At 37.8% G+C, this 16623-nt stretch overlaps 1 protein-coding gene across 4 annotated transcripts in view; it reads right to left on the reverse strand.

Moving 5' to 3' along the window:
* The window catches only part of LOC149168559 (RNA helicase family protein), a 241472-nt gene that overhangs the window by 169096 nt on the left and 55753 nt on the right, over positions 1-16623 (reverse strand). For all 4 annotated transcript variants that reach the window (XR_016259754.1, XR_016259752.1, XR_016259753.1 and 1 more), the window contains exons 3-4: positions 13642-13688; positions 11563-11643 (exon numbers count right to left, since the gene is read on the reverse strand). Coding sequence is in view for 1 of the 4 variants with exons in the window: in XM_089428313.1 (XP_089284439.1) it covers positions 11563-11643; positions 13642-13688 (128 nt within the window). In the remaining 3 variants the exon portion in view is untranslated. The remainder of the gene's footprint in view (positions 1-11562; positions 11644-13641; positions 13689-16623) is intronic.

The raw sequence follows: 16623 nt of genomic DNA on the forward strand, positions 1-16623 counted from the left end.
CAGAATTGTGGTACGACCGAATCATCTCCAGTGTGTTCCCTGCGACTAATTGTCCGAGGAGATCAGCATCCAGTTGTATGTTTCAGACTACATAGGTATTGGAACATAAGTCAAATCGATGTAGCAGCATAGAGCGACCATTCCTTGTGACCGATTTGCTGAGAAAGGCACCTCCTTACTAGGTTATTCATATATCTGCACTGTGACTATTATTTCAATATGAAGTCCCACTATTTTATCTCATATTTTCTTGGATTGGTCTCTGTATATTGTGTGAATGAAATATTGTTGGATGGAAGCATTTTCTGTGTGATTTCTTGTTATATTTACTACTCCTCTAAAAGAAATACGATAAACTTCACCAATAGCAGTGTTCCTACCATCCGTTTGACAAAAGTACAGGTGAAAAATTTCAATATAAACCCAAAAAATTTGTTGAAATTTGAGAGCTGAAGGGAAGGAAGTGAACAAAATCATTGTTGGATATAAGAGAGTCCATAGCTGCAATGCATAAGGTTGCTATTATATTATCCCCTTAGCCTTGTATATATTGTTGTTGGGGCATCAGCAAAACTATTGAATGATGAAGTATTTAAAGCACCTCATGAATCAACACAATAGTACTCTAGCAAACCACAATACAGACCAGAAAACAAAATTGAACAGTAGACCTTTCTCAAGAGAGGCCTATGCCATTCTTCAGTGTTGATTTGGGGTAGCATCGGATGTGCTCTAGCCATGAAAATTGGTGGAGAGGCTAAAGCACATGAGATCTCCAAGACCCAGAAATCGTTTTGGAAAATTCCATTTGAATGAAGAGTTATTAAAATAATTAATATTTTTAATGAGTACCTAAGTCTAAACTTAGGAAAATAAAAATATTAATGGGTATTAATAAAGATAAGGATGAGAAGCTTCTTAGAGATGAAAATCAAGTCTATTTTAATCTTAGCCATTAATTAGGGACTTAATCTCGGCCGTTGATTCATCATCAGGAAAAGTATAAGAGGAGGCTTGAGGATTAGTTGGAGATACACCAGAGGTAAACCAGTCAGTTCGATTTCTGGAGCGGGGTTTGCTGAGAAATTCGAACTAGAGGTTTGGATTGCAGTGAGAGGCGGCAAGTACATAACAGAGAGACAGGGATAGTACTGGAGGACCAGCGCAGAGATCAAAGTGGCAGACGCAGAGCCAATCAAAAAGACACAGCGCCAACTGGATTGCGCAGTGACTAGAGGGCCTACATGAGTGATGCAGAGAGGCCAAGTGCGTCAGACAAAGTGCTGACGCAGAGGGTTTGTGAGCTGCGCAGAGGCCAGTTGGACTGACGCTGAGCTTAGGGGAAGCGTCGAAGGATTTTATGATATTACTGTCATGTGGTTATCTCTGTTGGGCGAGCCAGTTTGGCACCCTAGTTGTACTCAAGAAAAGTTGATTAATAAAATCCTCCTCTGTTGCACCAGTTTTCCCGCATTGGGTTTTTCCGGGGACAATTGTCCAAAAATAACTGTGTTTATGTGTTTGATTCTTGTGCATGTATTTGTTTATGTATAATGGTGTGAATCGTGATAACTGCAGTAGAATTTATTTTAATATTTACTGAAGGGATTTCGTAAATAACTTATTGGAATATAAGTTGGTAAAATGAATTAGTTGTTGCAGTAACAGAATTTTCACATGGTATCAGAGCAAAGAATCAGAGACAAAGCAATAGAATATATCTTCTAGGGAGTAGGAAGGTAGTAGTTCAACGAGATGTGAAGTTCATGGAAGATAGGGCCTTCAAAAAATCTCGAGAAATGCCTTCCAAGGAGCAGTCAAAAGATGAGTCGTTGGTCAAACCACTTCAATCAGCGGAAGCCAAGAATTCTCCTTCAGAACAGGAAGAATCACAGGAAGAGGAGGAGCTTACAGATGTACCTGCTACCAGAGGAAGAACGAGCCAGGAACTCTGAAGATTTCATCTGTGCACCAAGAAACAAAAAAGGGAGCGAACACAGACAAATAGATATCAGGGCTTAGAAGCTCAGGATGGGCAACCTTCCAGTTTTCAGGAGGCCGCTCAACATAAGTGTGGCTGGATACGATGGTAGAGGAGTACAGCTCTATAATGGTGAACGATGTCTGGGAAGTAGTGCCTAGGCCTCAGAAGGATCAGTGGTAGGTTCGAGATGGATCTACAAGATTAAATACGCTGCAAACAACAGTGTGGAAAAATACAAAGCCAGCTTTGCGACTAAAGGGTATGCTCAGAAGGAAGGAATAGACTATGAAGAGACCTTTGCCCCTGTAGCCAGGTATACATCTATTAGAACCGTGATATCTATTGCAGGCTGCAGCACAGATGGGATGGAAGATTCATCAGATGAATGTCAAAACGGCATGCTTGAACGAGGTGATAGAAGAGGAAGTATACATTGAACAACCAGAAGGCTTTGAGACACATGAGAAGAAGTCTCATGTATGCAGATTGAAGAAAGCCTTGTATGGGCTCAAACAGGCACCTAGAGCATGGTATGGTCGAATTGATGGCTACTTGCAGAAGATGGGGTTCATCAAGAGTGATGCAGATCCCAATCTCTACTATCTGGTTGTAGAGAATGAGCCTCTAGTCCTAGTATTATATGTGGATGATCTCTTCCTGACAGGATCATCCAGGCTCATCGAGAACTGCAAGAAGAATCTAGCCACAAAATTTGACATGAAGGATTTGGGACAGATGCATTATTTCTTGGGGTTGGAAGTTTGGCAGCAGAAGGGTAAAATCTTCCTTGGACAAGGGAGATATGCTACAGCGATCCTGAAGAGATTCAGGATACAGGACTGTAGGCCAATGGCTACTCCAATGATCACCAACTGGAAGAAAACTGATGCATCAGAAGACAAAGATGTTGATCCCACCTTATGCCGGCAGCTCATAGGGTCCCTAATGTATCTGGTCAATACCAGACCAGACATTTGTTACGCTGTCAACACCCTCAGTCAGTTCATGGTGGAACCAAAGAGGGATCATTGGGCAGCAGCCAAACATGTTCTCAAATATATACAGGGAACAGTCAATTATGGACTCTTGTACACCAAAAATAATGATATCAGATTGAGTGGGTTCAATGATGCAGATTGGGCTGGAAGTTCAGTGGATCGGAAAAGTACCTCTGGGTACAATTTCAACATTGGATCGAGGATGACCTCCTGGTGCAGTAGGAAACAGAAATTCGTAGCTCTGAGCTCAGCTAAAGCAGAATATATGGGCGCTAGCACAGCTTCATGCGAAGCCATATGGCTTAGAAAATTACTAGTGAACCTATTCAGAAGAAGGATGGAAGCCACCAGGATCATATGCGATAATCAGAGTTGCATCAAGCTCTCTGAGAATCCAGTATTTCATGAGCGGTCAAAGCACATTGATATTCGGTGTCACTTTCTTAGAGACTGTGTCCAACAAGGAGTTGTACAGTTGAGTTACACTCCTACAGGAGAACAGGTGGTAGACATCCTTACCAAGGCCTTTGGAAGAACGAAGTTTGCTTATTTCGGGGAGAAGATGGGGATGATAAAGAATTTGTTTCAGTAGCATAAATGGGTATGTGTCAGGTGTTGCAGTACAGCAGTTAGCAGTGCTATGGGTAGCATGATGCAGTGTTTGAGAGAGAGTTGCAGTGCAAATGTAGTGTTGGGAGGAAGGACCAACAGTAGCACGAATGCAAAAGGAGTTGCAGTACAGATGTAGTAGTGGCAATGGTGGAAGTCATGGGGAGCAGTATAGGAGGCAGCAATGTAGAAGATGTTAGGCAGCAGGCCAAGCATCAGCAAAGGTACCAGTGTCGAATGATCAGATTAATGTTCAATTGTGGAGCATTACTAGAGCACATTCCTCGCTAAGAAGGAGTGTTGATTTGGGGTAGTATCAGATGTGCTCTAGCCATGAAAATTGGTGGAGAGGCTAAAGCACATGAGATCTCCAAGACCCAGAAATCGTTTTGGAAAATTCCTTCCGGATGAAGAGTTATTAAAATAGGGAGCTAGCTTGGGGAGCAAATTTGAGCTGGGGAATTTAGGGAGTCATCTGAAGGAGTGAAGCCTAGCCTTTTGACATCATTTTGGAGGTTTGTAGCGTAGATTTTCCAGGAGGGCCGTAATTTCCAGCCAGTTTGGAGGCCATGGTAATTGGGGGTCAATTTCGAGGGTCGGAACTAGACCAAACCCTTTCTGGATTTTGGTGGGTTATTTGAAGGGAGCCCGAGGTTAAATTCCCAGAATTTTCTGAGCACCAAAAGGGGGCCAAACAGCAGAACCTTTGCAGCAGATAGTGTAGTTTCTCCAGGGGCAATGCAGGGCATAACAGAGGATACACTTTCCAGCATCTGGGCATTGCACTTTTCCACCTGAGGCTTGTCTAGCTTGCCTTTTTGGCAAGCTCAAGTGCACTCAAACCAAATCCCCATTGTATTGTAGTTTTAATTAATAAAATGGCTCAACTGGGGGCTTATATGGGAGTTCCAGATATTTACTTATGTGCCTGAATTATGTGTGTGCATGTTATTTTCTTGTTTATCACTGTATTTCCTAAGTAGGAATATTACAACGTATGATTTCACGATCTCCATGAACTCGTCCATGGTCAGAGGAAGACAAATATTGGTCTTTCTGGCTAAGGCACGCACCATAGAAGACCTCTCGCTACACTTTCCAATATAAAGAACCAATGACAAGTTAAACCCGAAAAATGTAGGTGGTATATGTGCTTGTAATGTGTGATGGAAAGTGTCAAGTATGGTATAGGGGATAATGAACACGTTGTCTCAATTCGGGTTTTCCCAAATAGTTCTCCTCCTATAACCCTAAGGTCTCAAAGGAGGTCTCACTAGACTAGGGCTAAAGGTTAACTCCCCCCAGTAAGGTGAGAGAACAGATTTATAGTCAAGATCAGTGAATATTCCAGATCACCCCTTTATCCATACTCAATACCCAAAACAAACAAGTATAAGCACCAGATTAGAAAATGATTAAAGTACCTTTGGAATAGTAGCCCACCTTCATCCAAGTGGTAATGCCGAATGGGGAGAGGCATATGGCTAATGCAAATGGTGGAGGCACATGGCATAGCATCATCAAATAGTAGCTATCAGACGCTGTCGGCTAGCTGTCGGGATGGCTGTCAAACATACAAGAATTTTGTCATGCCGCTTATCAAACACATTTGTAACAGGGTGTTTCCACACATTTTTGCACAATTTTGGCTAAGGGAAAGAACACAGCATTTTCGACTTAGGGACTTAGAAGGAAAATCGACTTAATTTGGTTGCTAGTGGAAGGTGGGGGCCACCCACGAGGGAATTCGAACTAAGACATTTAAAAGGTTTGGAGGGAATTCGAAGTGTTGGATGGAGGAGCCCACATGAGGCAAGGAATGCCCACAAGATCAAAGGAGAGAGCTCTCATTTGGAGGCATTCTTACACCTTGCAATCAAAATTACTTGATGGTTTGCTCTATTGTTTAGCCATGAATCTCTCAAGCGGGAGATTCAACCTCTACTTCGAGGGACCATCTGTGCCCGCCCTAGAGAGGCAGTTCCATAAGTATTTTAGGAGTTCCGAGAGTGTGTACAGCACTACCATTCAACCACAACAAGGAGTACGTATTTCTGGCTAGTTGGAGAATACGCAGGGGGAGTTTGGAGCTATCAGTGATCAAGCATTTGTCGGGAGAGTTAGAGGATTGGGAGAGCAACAAGGGGCCAGCCTTTCTTGTGAGTTCTGGAGCCAACAGAGCCAGCATCCCAACAGTTCGATTTACAGTTACCCGACGCCTGTGCAAAGAGCCACCACTAGGCTCACGTGGGAGTTGGAGGAAGGAATTGTAGAGTTGGAGTTGGCCGAGAGAAGTAGGAGATCACTTGAAAGGCCAGTTGAGGAGGATTGTTGGAGTTGAGAGAGCAGAGATTGACAGGAACAGTCACAGCAACAGAATTCGAAATTGGAGGGCCAAGCTGTGAAAGGTCAACTTTTGAAGGTTGGAACCAAGGGAAACCCTTTCTAAGTTTTTCTGGGTTTTGGGCAAGGATCACACTCTTGATTTTATAGAATTTTCTAGGCAAATCTAAGGGGTCAAACAGGGGTCCCAACTCAGCCAGCAGCTAGAGGAGCTAAGGGGAATTTGGGCCAAAATTCTGAGGTCAACATTTGGCCAATTCCTTCGTGGGTTTTTCTAGGTTTAGGCCAAGGAGAAAGGAGCTGAAATCTCATAATTTTCTGAGCACGGGAAGCAGTGATTCCAGCCCTTCAAAGTCAGCAGACAGAGCAGTTTCCTGGGGCAGCGCAGTTCAGTTTGGTGCAATAGTTGTAGCAGCCTTCAGTTCAGCATTTTCTCACCTGGGTTTTGTCAAGCTTGTTCATTGAGACAAGCCCAGGTGCACCATTCTATTTTACTATTGTATTTTGCTCCTGAAGAAGTAATAAAATGGCTCAGCAATTCTCTATTTCCAGTGTTTCCATGGGTGCTTAATGTATATTTCGTTTTTCTGATTGTTGGATTGTTTGCATGCTTTTTATATCACTTACATTCTTCTTTAGGATCATTGCAAAAAAAATTCTCCTATGGGGTTACCTACTTTCGTGGATAACAAGACTCATCAGCCTTCAATTCTAAAGCTTCAACAAGAAGCAACCAGCTTCCTCCTAGGACAATCCAGTGTAGCCCTCAGCCTAAGGTCAATACCAAGAAGACATTTTCATGTTTTGCATTAGTAACTTCACTATAGCTGACAAAGATGCTAGCTCCTCTTCTAACTCAGGTGCAGAATAATGTTTCTCTCCTTATGCAGGATCAAACTCTACTTCCTTATCTATGGGTTTACCCTTTGCACGTCTTATGTTTTCTTACTTTTAAGTTTTTATGTCTAGAAATTGCCTTTGGAACATCCACATTGCTAATATGGCGGGTTTTTCTTTCTAGTCCATTGACTTATTTTGGTCACTTGGGGACATGAATTTAATTTCTTATTTCCTTCTACTTCTCCAAGAAAAATTATCTTCTAAGTTCTCAAATAGATATTCAATATTGGGGGAAAGTCCATGGGATTTTATGTGAAAACGTTTATGATTTTCTCCATTTTTATTGTGCTTAATGGTGAAGATTTTCTATACTTACTGTACCTCAAATGTCGACATAATTTTCCATGAGGCCAATTTCCCTCTTTTCCTCCCTGATATCTATGGCATGTGACTCGTAGTGAACATGATTTACCACAACTCTAAAGGTTCAAGAATCCACTTGCTATAGCGGAGTAACTTTTGAATTGTCAAGAAAGCCAAACATCTGTATTTGTGGATTGCTCATAAAAGAAATAGGACGCACTCAACAGTGAACTTCTTCAATTGAGAGAAACATCCATACATTAATACAACTTAAAGTCAAAACCCAACCAAACTGATTGAAGCGAATAAAAACCTTCTATAAATTAATTACTCCAGAAAACTTGGAATATAAAGATATCCATGAGGATACAAATATTATATATTAAATATATGAATAAGAATGATAATCATAATATGAATGAGAACGAGAGGCTTGCTTATATACCAAGCAAGTGTCTCTTCATGAAGAGTCATGTCTCATTTAGACATGCCTCTTCAACCTAATTACTAATTAACTAATAATTATTTATGCTTATTATCATTTACATTATTTTACATTATTTATATATATTTTATTCGTTACATTGCCTTCTTCTTCAAAAAGCTATGTCCTCAAAGCTTATCGATGAAAAAGGCTTGATCTCTTTTTTCGTTTTCGAACAACTTCCTTTCTTGGAACAATCATCTTCGTTGATACAAGCTGATATGATCTTCTAAGTGACAAACAAAATTGTCGCACTGAGAAGGGATCAGACCATCCGAAATTAATCTTCTGTATAGCATTCTGATCACTGGAATTTTGTAACGACTTGTCATCATAGGAATGGATTGAGGTTACATTACTCTTCTCTGGAACATCAGTTTGTTGTTTCTGGTCTGAATGGTTCAGATATGTAGCATGGTTGATTCGTCTATTCTCATGATTCGGATGCCGATATGGGACTTTACTTTCCCTTATTAGGTGTGTGGAAATTTTTTGATTTACTTCAGGGGATGATGTTGTTGAGTTCGTTACCACACCTTCACTTGGGGTGTTTATCATCTGAATCGCAACATCCAAGCGTGTCTTTTCTTCAACTTGCTTGTCTTCTTGCTGAATTGTGACATTCACTGGATCGGTATTTATTATTTTGTCATCAACTTGAATTCCTACATTTGATGTTTCCTTCTCGATAAGTTGTTGTACCTGGTTTTCTAATGACTTCTTATCCTTCTTAAGTTTCTTAATTTGCGTCAGCAATTTTTCACTATGGTTTTCAAGTCGAGAAACTTCTTCATTTTTGTCAACAGTGATTTTTTCAATTTCTTTTTACATATTTTGTAATACTTTTTTACCTTCTTGAGAAATTACTTTTGAAATATCTGAGACATCTTCTGGCGTTATTGAATTTGGTTTCAGCGTAAAATCTTGGAGCGTTATTTTCTTCTTTTTGTGAGAAAATGTCAAAAACCTTTTTTTTGTATTTAGAATAAAGGAACCTAGAGTTTCCATCCATGGTGATCCCAAAACAATGTCACTATCGTTAATACATAAGGTTTTCACGGTGAATTGTGAAGTAAAAGTGTAATCTCCAATACTTAGGTGTAGATTGCTTATGTCATATTGTTTGTCATAATCGCCAAGAATATTCTTTTCAACTATATTTGATTCAGGAATCACCAATTGGTTAGCACATTTAGGATTAACATAATTATTTTTTTCAGCAGGACTAATAGTGATTATGATATCTCTTCATGCGAGCGATCCTTTGATTTTAAATAATGTATCAACATATTTACCAAAGGTTTCAGGAAACCTTTCATCTCTCATTTTTGGACTACACTCAATTTCTTTATCGTCAACGGTTGACTCCATTTTTACTTTGTTAAGATGAACTTGGGATTTTTTTTTTCAAGTAATTCTTTTATTTTTTATATATCTTTTTCAAATATTCTCCTTTAATGTGGATTGTTAAAAACTTGAATACCCTTTTATTAAAAAAATACTCCTTATATTGTTGCCCTCTTTTTATGTATGTATTTCTTTATATTAAGACCCCTTTTCAAAATAACTTTATTATCTTATAATAATAATAGTTTCAATTCTTCTTTTTTAATAATAAATTGGTTCCCTTTTTTATATACTTAATTACTCCCTTGATAAATTTTTAATGTCACCCCACTTAATAAATATAAAGGTCACATCTTTTCATATGACACGGTCACGATGTTAAAATACCATGGGCTATTACCATGGGTTGTTTTTAAAACCTCCGTTAAAATGTTCTCCATGTAAGAAGTAAAACGTATTCCTTTTGTTTTTTGTTTTTTTTACTTTTTAAAATACCATGGGCAATTACCATGGGTTGTTTTTAAAACCACAGGCTTCTCCACGTAAAAGTTTTAAATATACTTGGAAAAATTCCCTCTTATCTTTATTATGCACTTATTTTATTTTATTTTTTTACTTTCTTTTTTTGAATTTGATTTTTTTTCTATATTTTTTTAATCTCTTTTTTTTTATATGACTCTTTTTTTAAATTAATAATCTTTATTATTATTTTTGTTATATATATATATATATATATATAGATATATATAGCCAAAGGCCTGGTAGCGAGATGGAGACTCCCCAAATATTTAGCGAAACGCTTGAACTGCAACAACAATAAATTTGACAAAGGATTGGAGAACGAGCTTTGTGCACCGGTTAAACAACCTAGAGGACCAAACTGCTCTGATACCAAATGAAGCGAACAAAGTTCCTTCTATAAATTAATTACTCCAGAAGACTTGGAATATAAAGATATCCATGAGGATACAAATATTATATATTAAATATATGAATAAGAATGATAATCATAATATGAATGAGAACGAGAGGCTTGCTTATATACCAAGCAAGTGTCTCTTCATGAAGAGTCATGTCTCATTTAGACATGCCTCTTCAACCTAATTACTAATTAACTAATAATTATTTATGCTTATTATCATTTACCTAAGTCACAGAACACGTCCTCCAAGGTCCCGTGTCCCATATTTAACGTGTCGGACACGAAAACGGCCCTAAAACGTGTCGAAAACATTTTTTGTCGTGTCCTCTAAAATGTAAAACGTATTTGGGCGTTTTAGTCGTGTCCTGCTCCAGGAAAACGAGTATTCGGTTTATAGAAAACGTTGTCCTAACGTTTTTTCCTCTAGTTGAATACGTAACCCATGAAATCACTAGTTTAAAGCCCACGCAATTATTTTTTTGGGGTTCTTTTCCTATTTTCCTCCGTCGTCGCTCTCCGTCACTGTATATTCATCCTGTGGAGCTGTTGTGTGGAGCCGAGTGTGGAGCCGAGTGTGCATTGAGTCATCTCCGTGGACTCGTGGATTGGTCGCAGCGTGTGTGAGGTTTGGCAACGTTCAAGCAAACCATTGTCTGTGTATATTCATCATGTGGACTGTGGAGTTTGGTCGCAGGCTCGCAGCGTGTGACGTTTGGAAACTTGGCACTTGGCAGGCTGCAGCATGTGACGTTTGGAAACTTGGCACTTTCCGCAGCTTTTTCACGTTTCATTTGCAGTTCATGACATATATTTTATTCAAATGTTTTGACCTCTTTTAACGTTTCATTTGCAGTTCATGACATATATTTTATTCAAATGATTTAAAATTAAAAATATCTAAATACTCTTTTATGGTTTTCAACGTTGGAAGATGTGTTTGCAGCTTACGCGTTATAGTTTTCAATGCAACTTCTGTTTTATGTTTTAGTTGCTATTAATTATGCCCTAAATCACTCACGTTGTGGCTCTTCGCATTGGTTTTTTCGGTGTTAATCTTAATTCGGCGTTAATCTTAATGTTGGATGGAAAATGATTTAGCTTAGCATTATTTTTAATTTCATAAAACTACACTATCAAACTATTATCGCCAAAAAACCAAAATTAGACGAGACTCAATCTTATTTACTTTTTACTTGATGTTATTGACTTTTCATTTTTAATCTAAATATATTTCGTCATACTGATACTATAGATTTTGTATTTAGCTTATGGCTTATCTCCTATTTCTCGGTCTTCCGATTTTCTAATTGGTTTTATGTTTTATCACACAACTTTCTATCATATTTCTAATATGGATAAAAAACTATATTTCGGTATATATATATTTTTATTTATTAAATATATATAAAACATGTCCCTTGTGTCCTATTTCCAGGTCGCTGCATTTCGTATTGAATACTCGTATTTACGTGTCCTCTGTGTCTCGTGTCCTCGTGTCATGTGACTTAGTCATTTACATTATTTTACATTATTTATATATATTTTATTCGTTACACTGATATAGGTAACACATTTTAACAAGCAACTTCAAAGTAAGTTTAAATAACCATTGCCTCAACTAAATATTGATAGCAAAGTACAAAGTAAAAGGTCACAAAGAGAGAATACTTACGGGTTGTTTTTCCACTTCCTGTCTCACCAACCACTACAAGTGTGTCATGCTTCCTTAATTCTTCCACCAGTCTTTTCTCAGCTGAAAGAAAAAAACATCATTATCAACCGATATGAAACCATTCAATGGTTACCATTGAAGCCTAATGAAAAGTTCTACAGAGAGCAATTAATCTATAATCTCTAAAATCCACCATAAGATCCTTCAGATATTTCCTAATATTTCTTTAAAATATTAGATTAGTAATGCAAGTAAAAGACTCTATAAACATTGATTTTCTGTGTCTTACACAATTAAGCTACTGACCATTGATTTCTTAACTAATCCTGGTAGACAATTGAATGTCTTACCTACTATCAAAAGACAGAATTAGTTTTCGGTTGTGTGGCCAATTGGGAGGAAAACTTAAAACAGCCTAAGATAGCATGATTTTGACTCAAGGAGAACGTACCAGCAAAACATTTTTATGGTGGGGTACAAACTGCAATGCCTTACAAAGAACACCAACACAAAAGCCTAGAAGAATAGGACTACAAAAAAGTGATTCTTGAGAAAGTCAATTTTTACAACTGAAGGTTAGGGCCATTGACATGAGGCACTCACCAGCAATAGTTACTACCAACCACAATATATACTTAATCCGAGATTATCACTAGCTTCTTTTTAATGCAACTACTGAGGTAATAAAGTTTACAACTAAAAGGTCCCCTTCAATGCAACTAAAGTCTTCTTTCAAATCTTAAGGGATAAAAATTAACAAGCTAACCTAATCCATAACTGATAAGAAAGGACAAATATACAATTCAAAGGGGCATCGTTTAAAGAAAAGAAGATTTAGATGACATTCGATATTCCATTGCAAAAATATATATATAAACATCATTAGCTTAAGTTGTCACTAAGTTGTATTTGTCTTTTAGTCTATATTGTCATGTTATAACTTTGGCATTATAATAAGTGCAAAAAAAGTACATCAGTAGTGAATCGTGATAAGCAGTGGGAGTGCAAAAACAACTCCTATTGCTATAAGCTAAAAGCGAAAGCGTAAGGAAAAATAGAAACATAAATTAAGCAAAAGAAAGCAACTATATTTATTAATACAAGGTGACAGTGACATCTTTGTGTGCTGTTCGTCATAACGCTATTCTATTGATCACCTGTACATATGTAATATGGACTGCTGTGTTGAACAAATATAATGAATTATCTGTGTTTCTATGAATATTGATATTTCTACTCTTCTATTCATTTAAGTGATCTGCACACAGACTTTTCATTTACTTTGCTTCATTGTCAGTACTCTGAACTCTAAACTCAACGAACAGCGGAAATTCTCAGTCAATAATATACACATCGCATTAAAAAAAATAATCATCTTTGGCCCATGACAAAATATCAAAGAGTAAAAAGGACAAGCAAGATAAAATAACTTTATTAATCTCCAAGAAATGACCACAAAAGTAAGTCAGTGGAACTAAAAAGGGTACATCCAATGTGAATACAATGTGGGAGTGCAAAAGCAACTCCAAGATCAATATTGAAAGCAGAAAATTTAAAGAATTATGTGTCTAGCTAAAAAATAAGATATAAAAGAAGGTGCAAGTACAATAAAGCCTTCATGCAAACCAGAGAGGATATCAAGGTCTGCTTAAGACGACTACTGACGACGACTGAGGGAACTCTGATACAGCGCACTCATCACAGTTGACAGCTGTGAAGAGGGCAAAGCACTGGCATATGATAGCGTCCAGGGAGTGGCCAAGGCTGAGAGGGCATTTGTTATGAACATAATCACATTGTAATAGATTTACATTCACTGTGCAAATAAATTTACCTCCATAAAAGCATGTCTAGTGCCTATAATAAAAGATGCCTAACAAAGTGTTTGGTCTAACACATTCCCCGTTAAAACATCAATCCAAGCCCTTTAAACAGAATTATGAGTATGACATACAATTACAATCTCAAATTAAATTAATAAAAATGACCTTCCACAATCTTACTTCCTGAATCCAAACACCTAAATAACAACAGCTATAATTATTTTTGGCATATATTTTGTTAGGAAGAGCAACTAACCAGAAGCAATGGGTAAAGAGTGCCTTTGTTCCAGGATCTTTTGCTTCCTGTGCATACATCAAAACTTCAAATATTACAACTGATGCAATTGATATAAGCTTAAGTTCATACAATGAGTGCGATCAAAGATAGCATGCAGCCATCTACTTTATGAACCATCCTTGAGAATGAAAGTGCAGGTATATGATACTAGAAAATAGAAAAAACTAATAAATAAATCATTAACATCATTTTCCGATTAAGGACTACAAGAAAGATAAATGTTTTCAATTCATCAATGATGTATAGTGTACTTGCTAAGGCTGATGTACCACATGTACAACCACTTATAACATTAACATTCAAACAATGAAAGAGAATAGGACATACGCTTCCCTAACCTAAGTAATTCATTCGACATTATGATGTTCTTAGGAATTTGAGCCCAAACAACGAATAAGTATAACTTGAGCTAAGTAGCAAACAAGTGTATCTCGAAAAATTGAGGATGAAGCTCCATATGTGAGAAATAATAATGGTAAAATAGAAATATCAAATGAAATAAAACAAGAATATCTAGGAAAAGATCAACACCATCAAGTGTGGGCTCATGCCCATGTATGTTGAAATTCGCTCAACCATGGAAATCAGGAAGAAAATCATCTCATAAAGCCGAAGTTCATCCCACTATGCCTGTTGAACAAGAAATTATCATAGACCTACAAAAAGAGCTCAGCCTCATAAAGCCTAATTTTATTGGATCTCAGAAGGTGCAATGCATACTTCTTTATGCATAACTTAATAAGTTGAGAAGGATTTTACCAGGAGAAGAAAGATTAAGATATTAAAGCCCAAGCCACACCCTTAGAAAAGAAATAGAGACATAAAAGTGTTCTTGATTATTTGTCCTAGTCAATAATTTTATGTTCAAGCCCTAGCACATTAGGACATCTGGGTGAGTGCCACCTTAAATTGTTGGCAACACTTGTGTCATATCTGATCATAAAAGAATATGTGCACCAATTTGTGGGAGAACAATAGTATAGTCACATTGTTGCATCTTATGGAGAAAATGTGTCATATCTAGGCGGTGTAAACAATATCTCATAAGGAATAAGATAAGATAACTATATTAACGTCAACAAATTGTTAATTTGGCAGCTCCAGGATAAATTCCGTTCATTGGACAAAATTTCTCATTCATAGAGACCCAAAATTTCTCTTGGAAGCACTTAATTTGCTTAGGAAAAATGTATTTTTGATGTAAATACTAAAAATCCACAACAGCACAATTGTCCAAGTCGGCCTAGAAGAAAATTGGCACCCCTCCAACACATAAATACAGGTTAACGCACACCTCATTTGGCATCATCATCAACACATCATTCTTCTCTCTCCTCTTCTCATTGGTTCGTGAAGCACTGAAGATTGCAGATTGACTTCACATGTGCGATGGTCTTTGAGGCAGCTCTGAAATTTCTGCGTTTGCTTTGTTTGGGAGACTTTGACCAGCTTTGACCTTGATGTTTTGGGCATGTTTTGACATTGATATTTTGGGAGAAATTCCATTTTTCTAGGCTGCATTGTTTGGCACATGAACCGAGGCATTCTGGGCACTTTGACCTGCATTGACCGCAGGCTTGACTGTGGACTTTGACCGCAGGGACTCTCTCTGTTGACCAGATTTTACTGCTTTGATTGGGATTGTTTTGACCTCTGTTTGACCAGCAAAAGAAGCCAAGTTTGATGACCTTTGACTGAGCTTGATTGCAGGTGTTGACAATTGACTTTTCATGCTTGGGTCATCATTTTATTAGTCAAAGTCCCCATTGAGGACTCCTAGGATTAATAAAGAGTCAATAGAGTCATTGCATATTTTATGTAAAAAGAATTATTTTTTAGTCAAAAATAGATTATGTAACCTCCGCACCAAGTTGGCCTCAAGTAGATCAAGTCGGCCTCAAGGAAGGCAGTTCGACCTCATTGGAAGGCTATATATACAAGGCAGTTTGACTTCATTTAAGCATCTCACTCTCTCAAGTATAGTTTGATCTTTGGAAGCTGGAAGCTGGGAAAAAGTGCGAAGTTGAAGGAGGGATCCAAAAGGAGTGTGAGTTTGGTCAAGGTGAAAGAGAAGAAGAAAATCGAAATTTTGGTGCCTCTCTCTCTCTCTATCTCATGTGGGCTGGTTTAGGAGAACGAAGACTCCTAGTCTAGGTTGAAGTTGCTGCTGATGCCGGATGCTGCCAAGTCGAAATTGTTAGGGTCAAAGTGTTGTTGTTGTTAGGTCGAAGGTTGGATCGTAGAAGGAGAGGTTGGTATCGTGTGGAGGAGGTCTTTTGTGTAGGTAGAAGAGTCTCAAGAAAAACTATTGAAGGAAGAGATTTTGATTTTAACTGGGACCTTGGGTTTTCCCCTAGATAGGGGTTTTTCCCTGGCAGAGTGCCTACATCTTGAGTCTTGTGTTTTTGTGATCTTCATGCACACATAATTTGGTAATTGCTTGATGAAAGATAAATAACAAATAAGTAAAAGAATCCAACATAATTCACAAGTAATTATCAAGAAAGAAAAATCTAACCCTAATCCTACTAGCATTGATTTCTTGACATGGTATCAGAGCTAATGTCGAAGAAGGTTGAAGATCACCTCGTTGACTGAAGGAACTGATTTCTCCCTCTATGATAAGAGTGAGATTCACTTCTATAGGAAGATGGATCAAGAAGATTGTCTACTACTTATTCAACAAAATCATAAGTCAAGGGTTCTTACCTCCACTTAAAGGATCTCTCAATGATGATAATGCATGGATCATTGACAGTGGAGGATCCAGGCATATGACAGGGGAAAGTAAGCAACTACAAACTCTATCAAAAGAACCATCCTCTCATGTTGTGGAATTGGGAGACAACAAAAGCTATGTGGTTAGAGGCATGGGATCTAGATCCTTAAAGTTGGAGAATGGAGTAAAACTACATCTCAACAACATACTATATGTTTCAG

The sequence above is a fragment of the Pinus tabuliformis genome, chromosome 4_2, assembly GCF_031772625.1.
Source record: "Pinus tabuliformis cultivar Carrire ecotype Pingquan chromosome 4_2, CPIR1, whole genome shotgun sequence".
NCBI lineage: Eukaryota > Viridiplantae > Streptophyta > Pinopsida > Pinales > Pinaceae > Pinus > Pinus tabuliformis.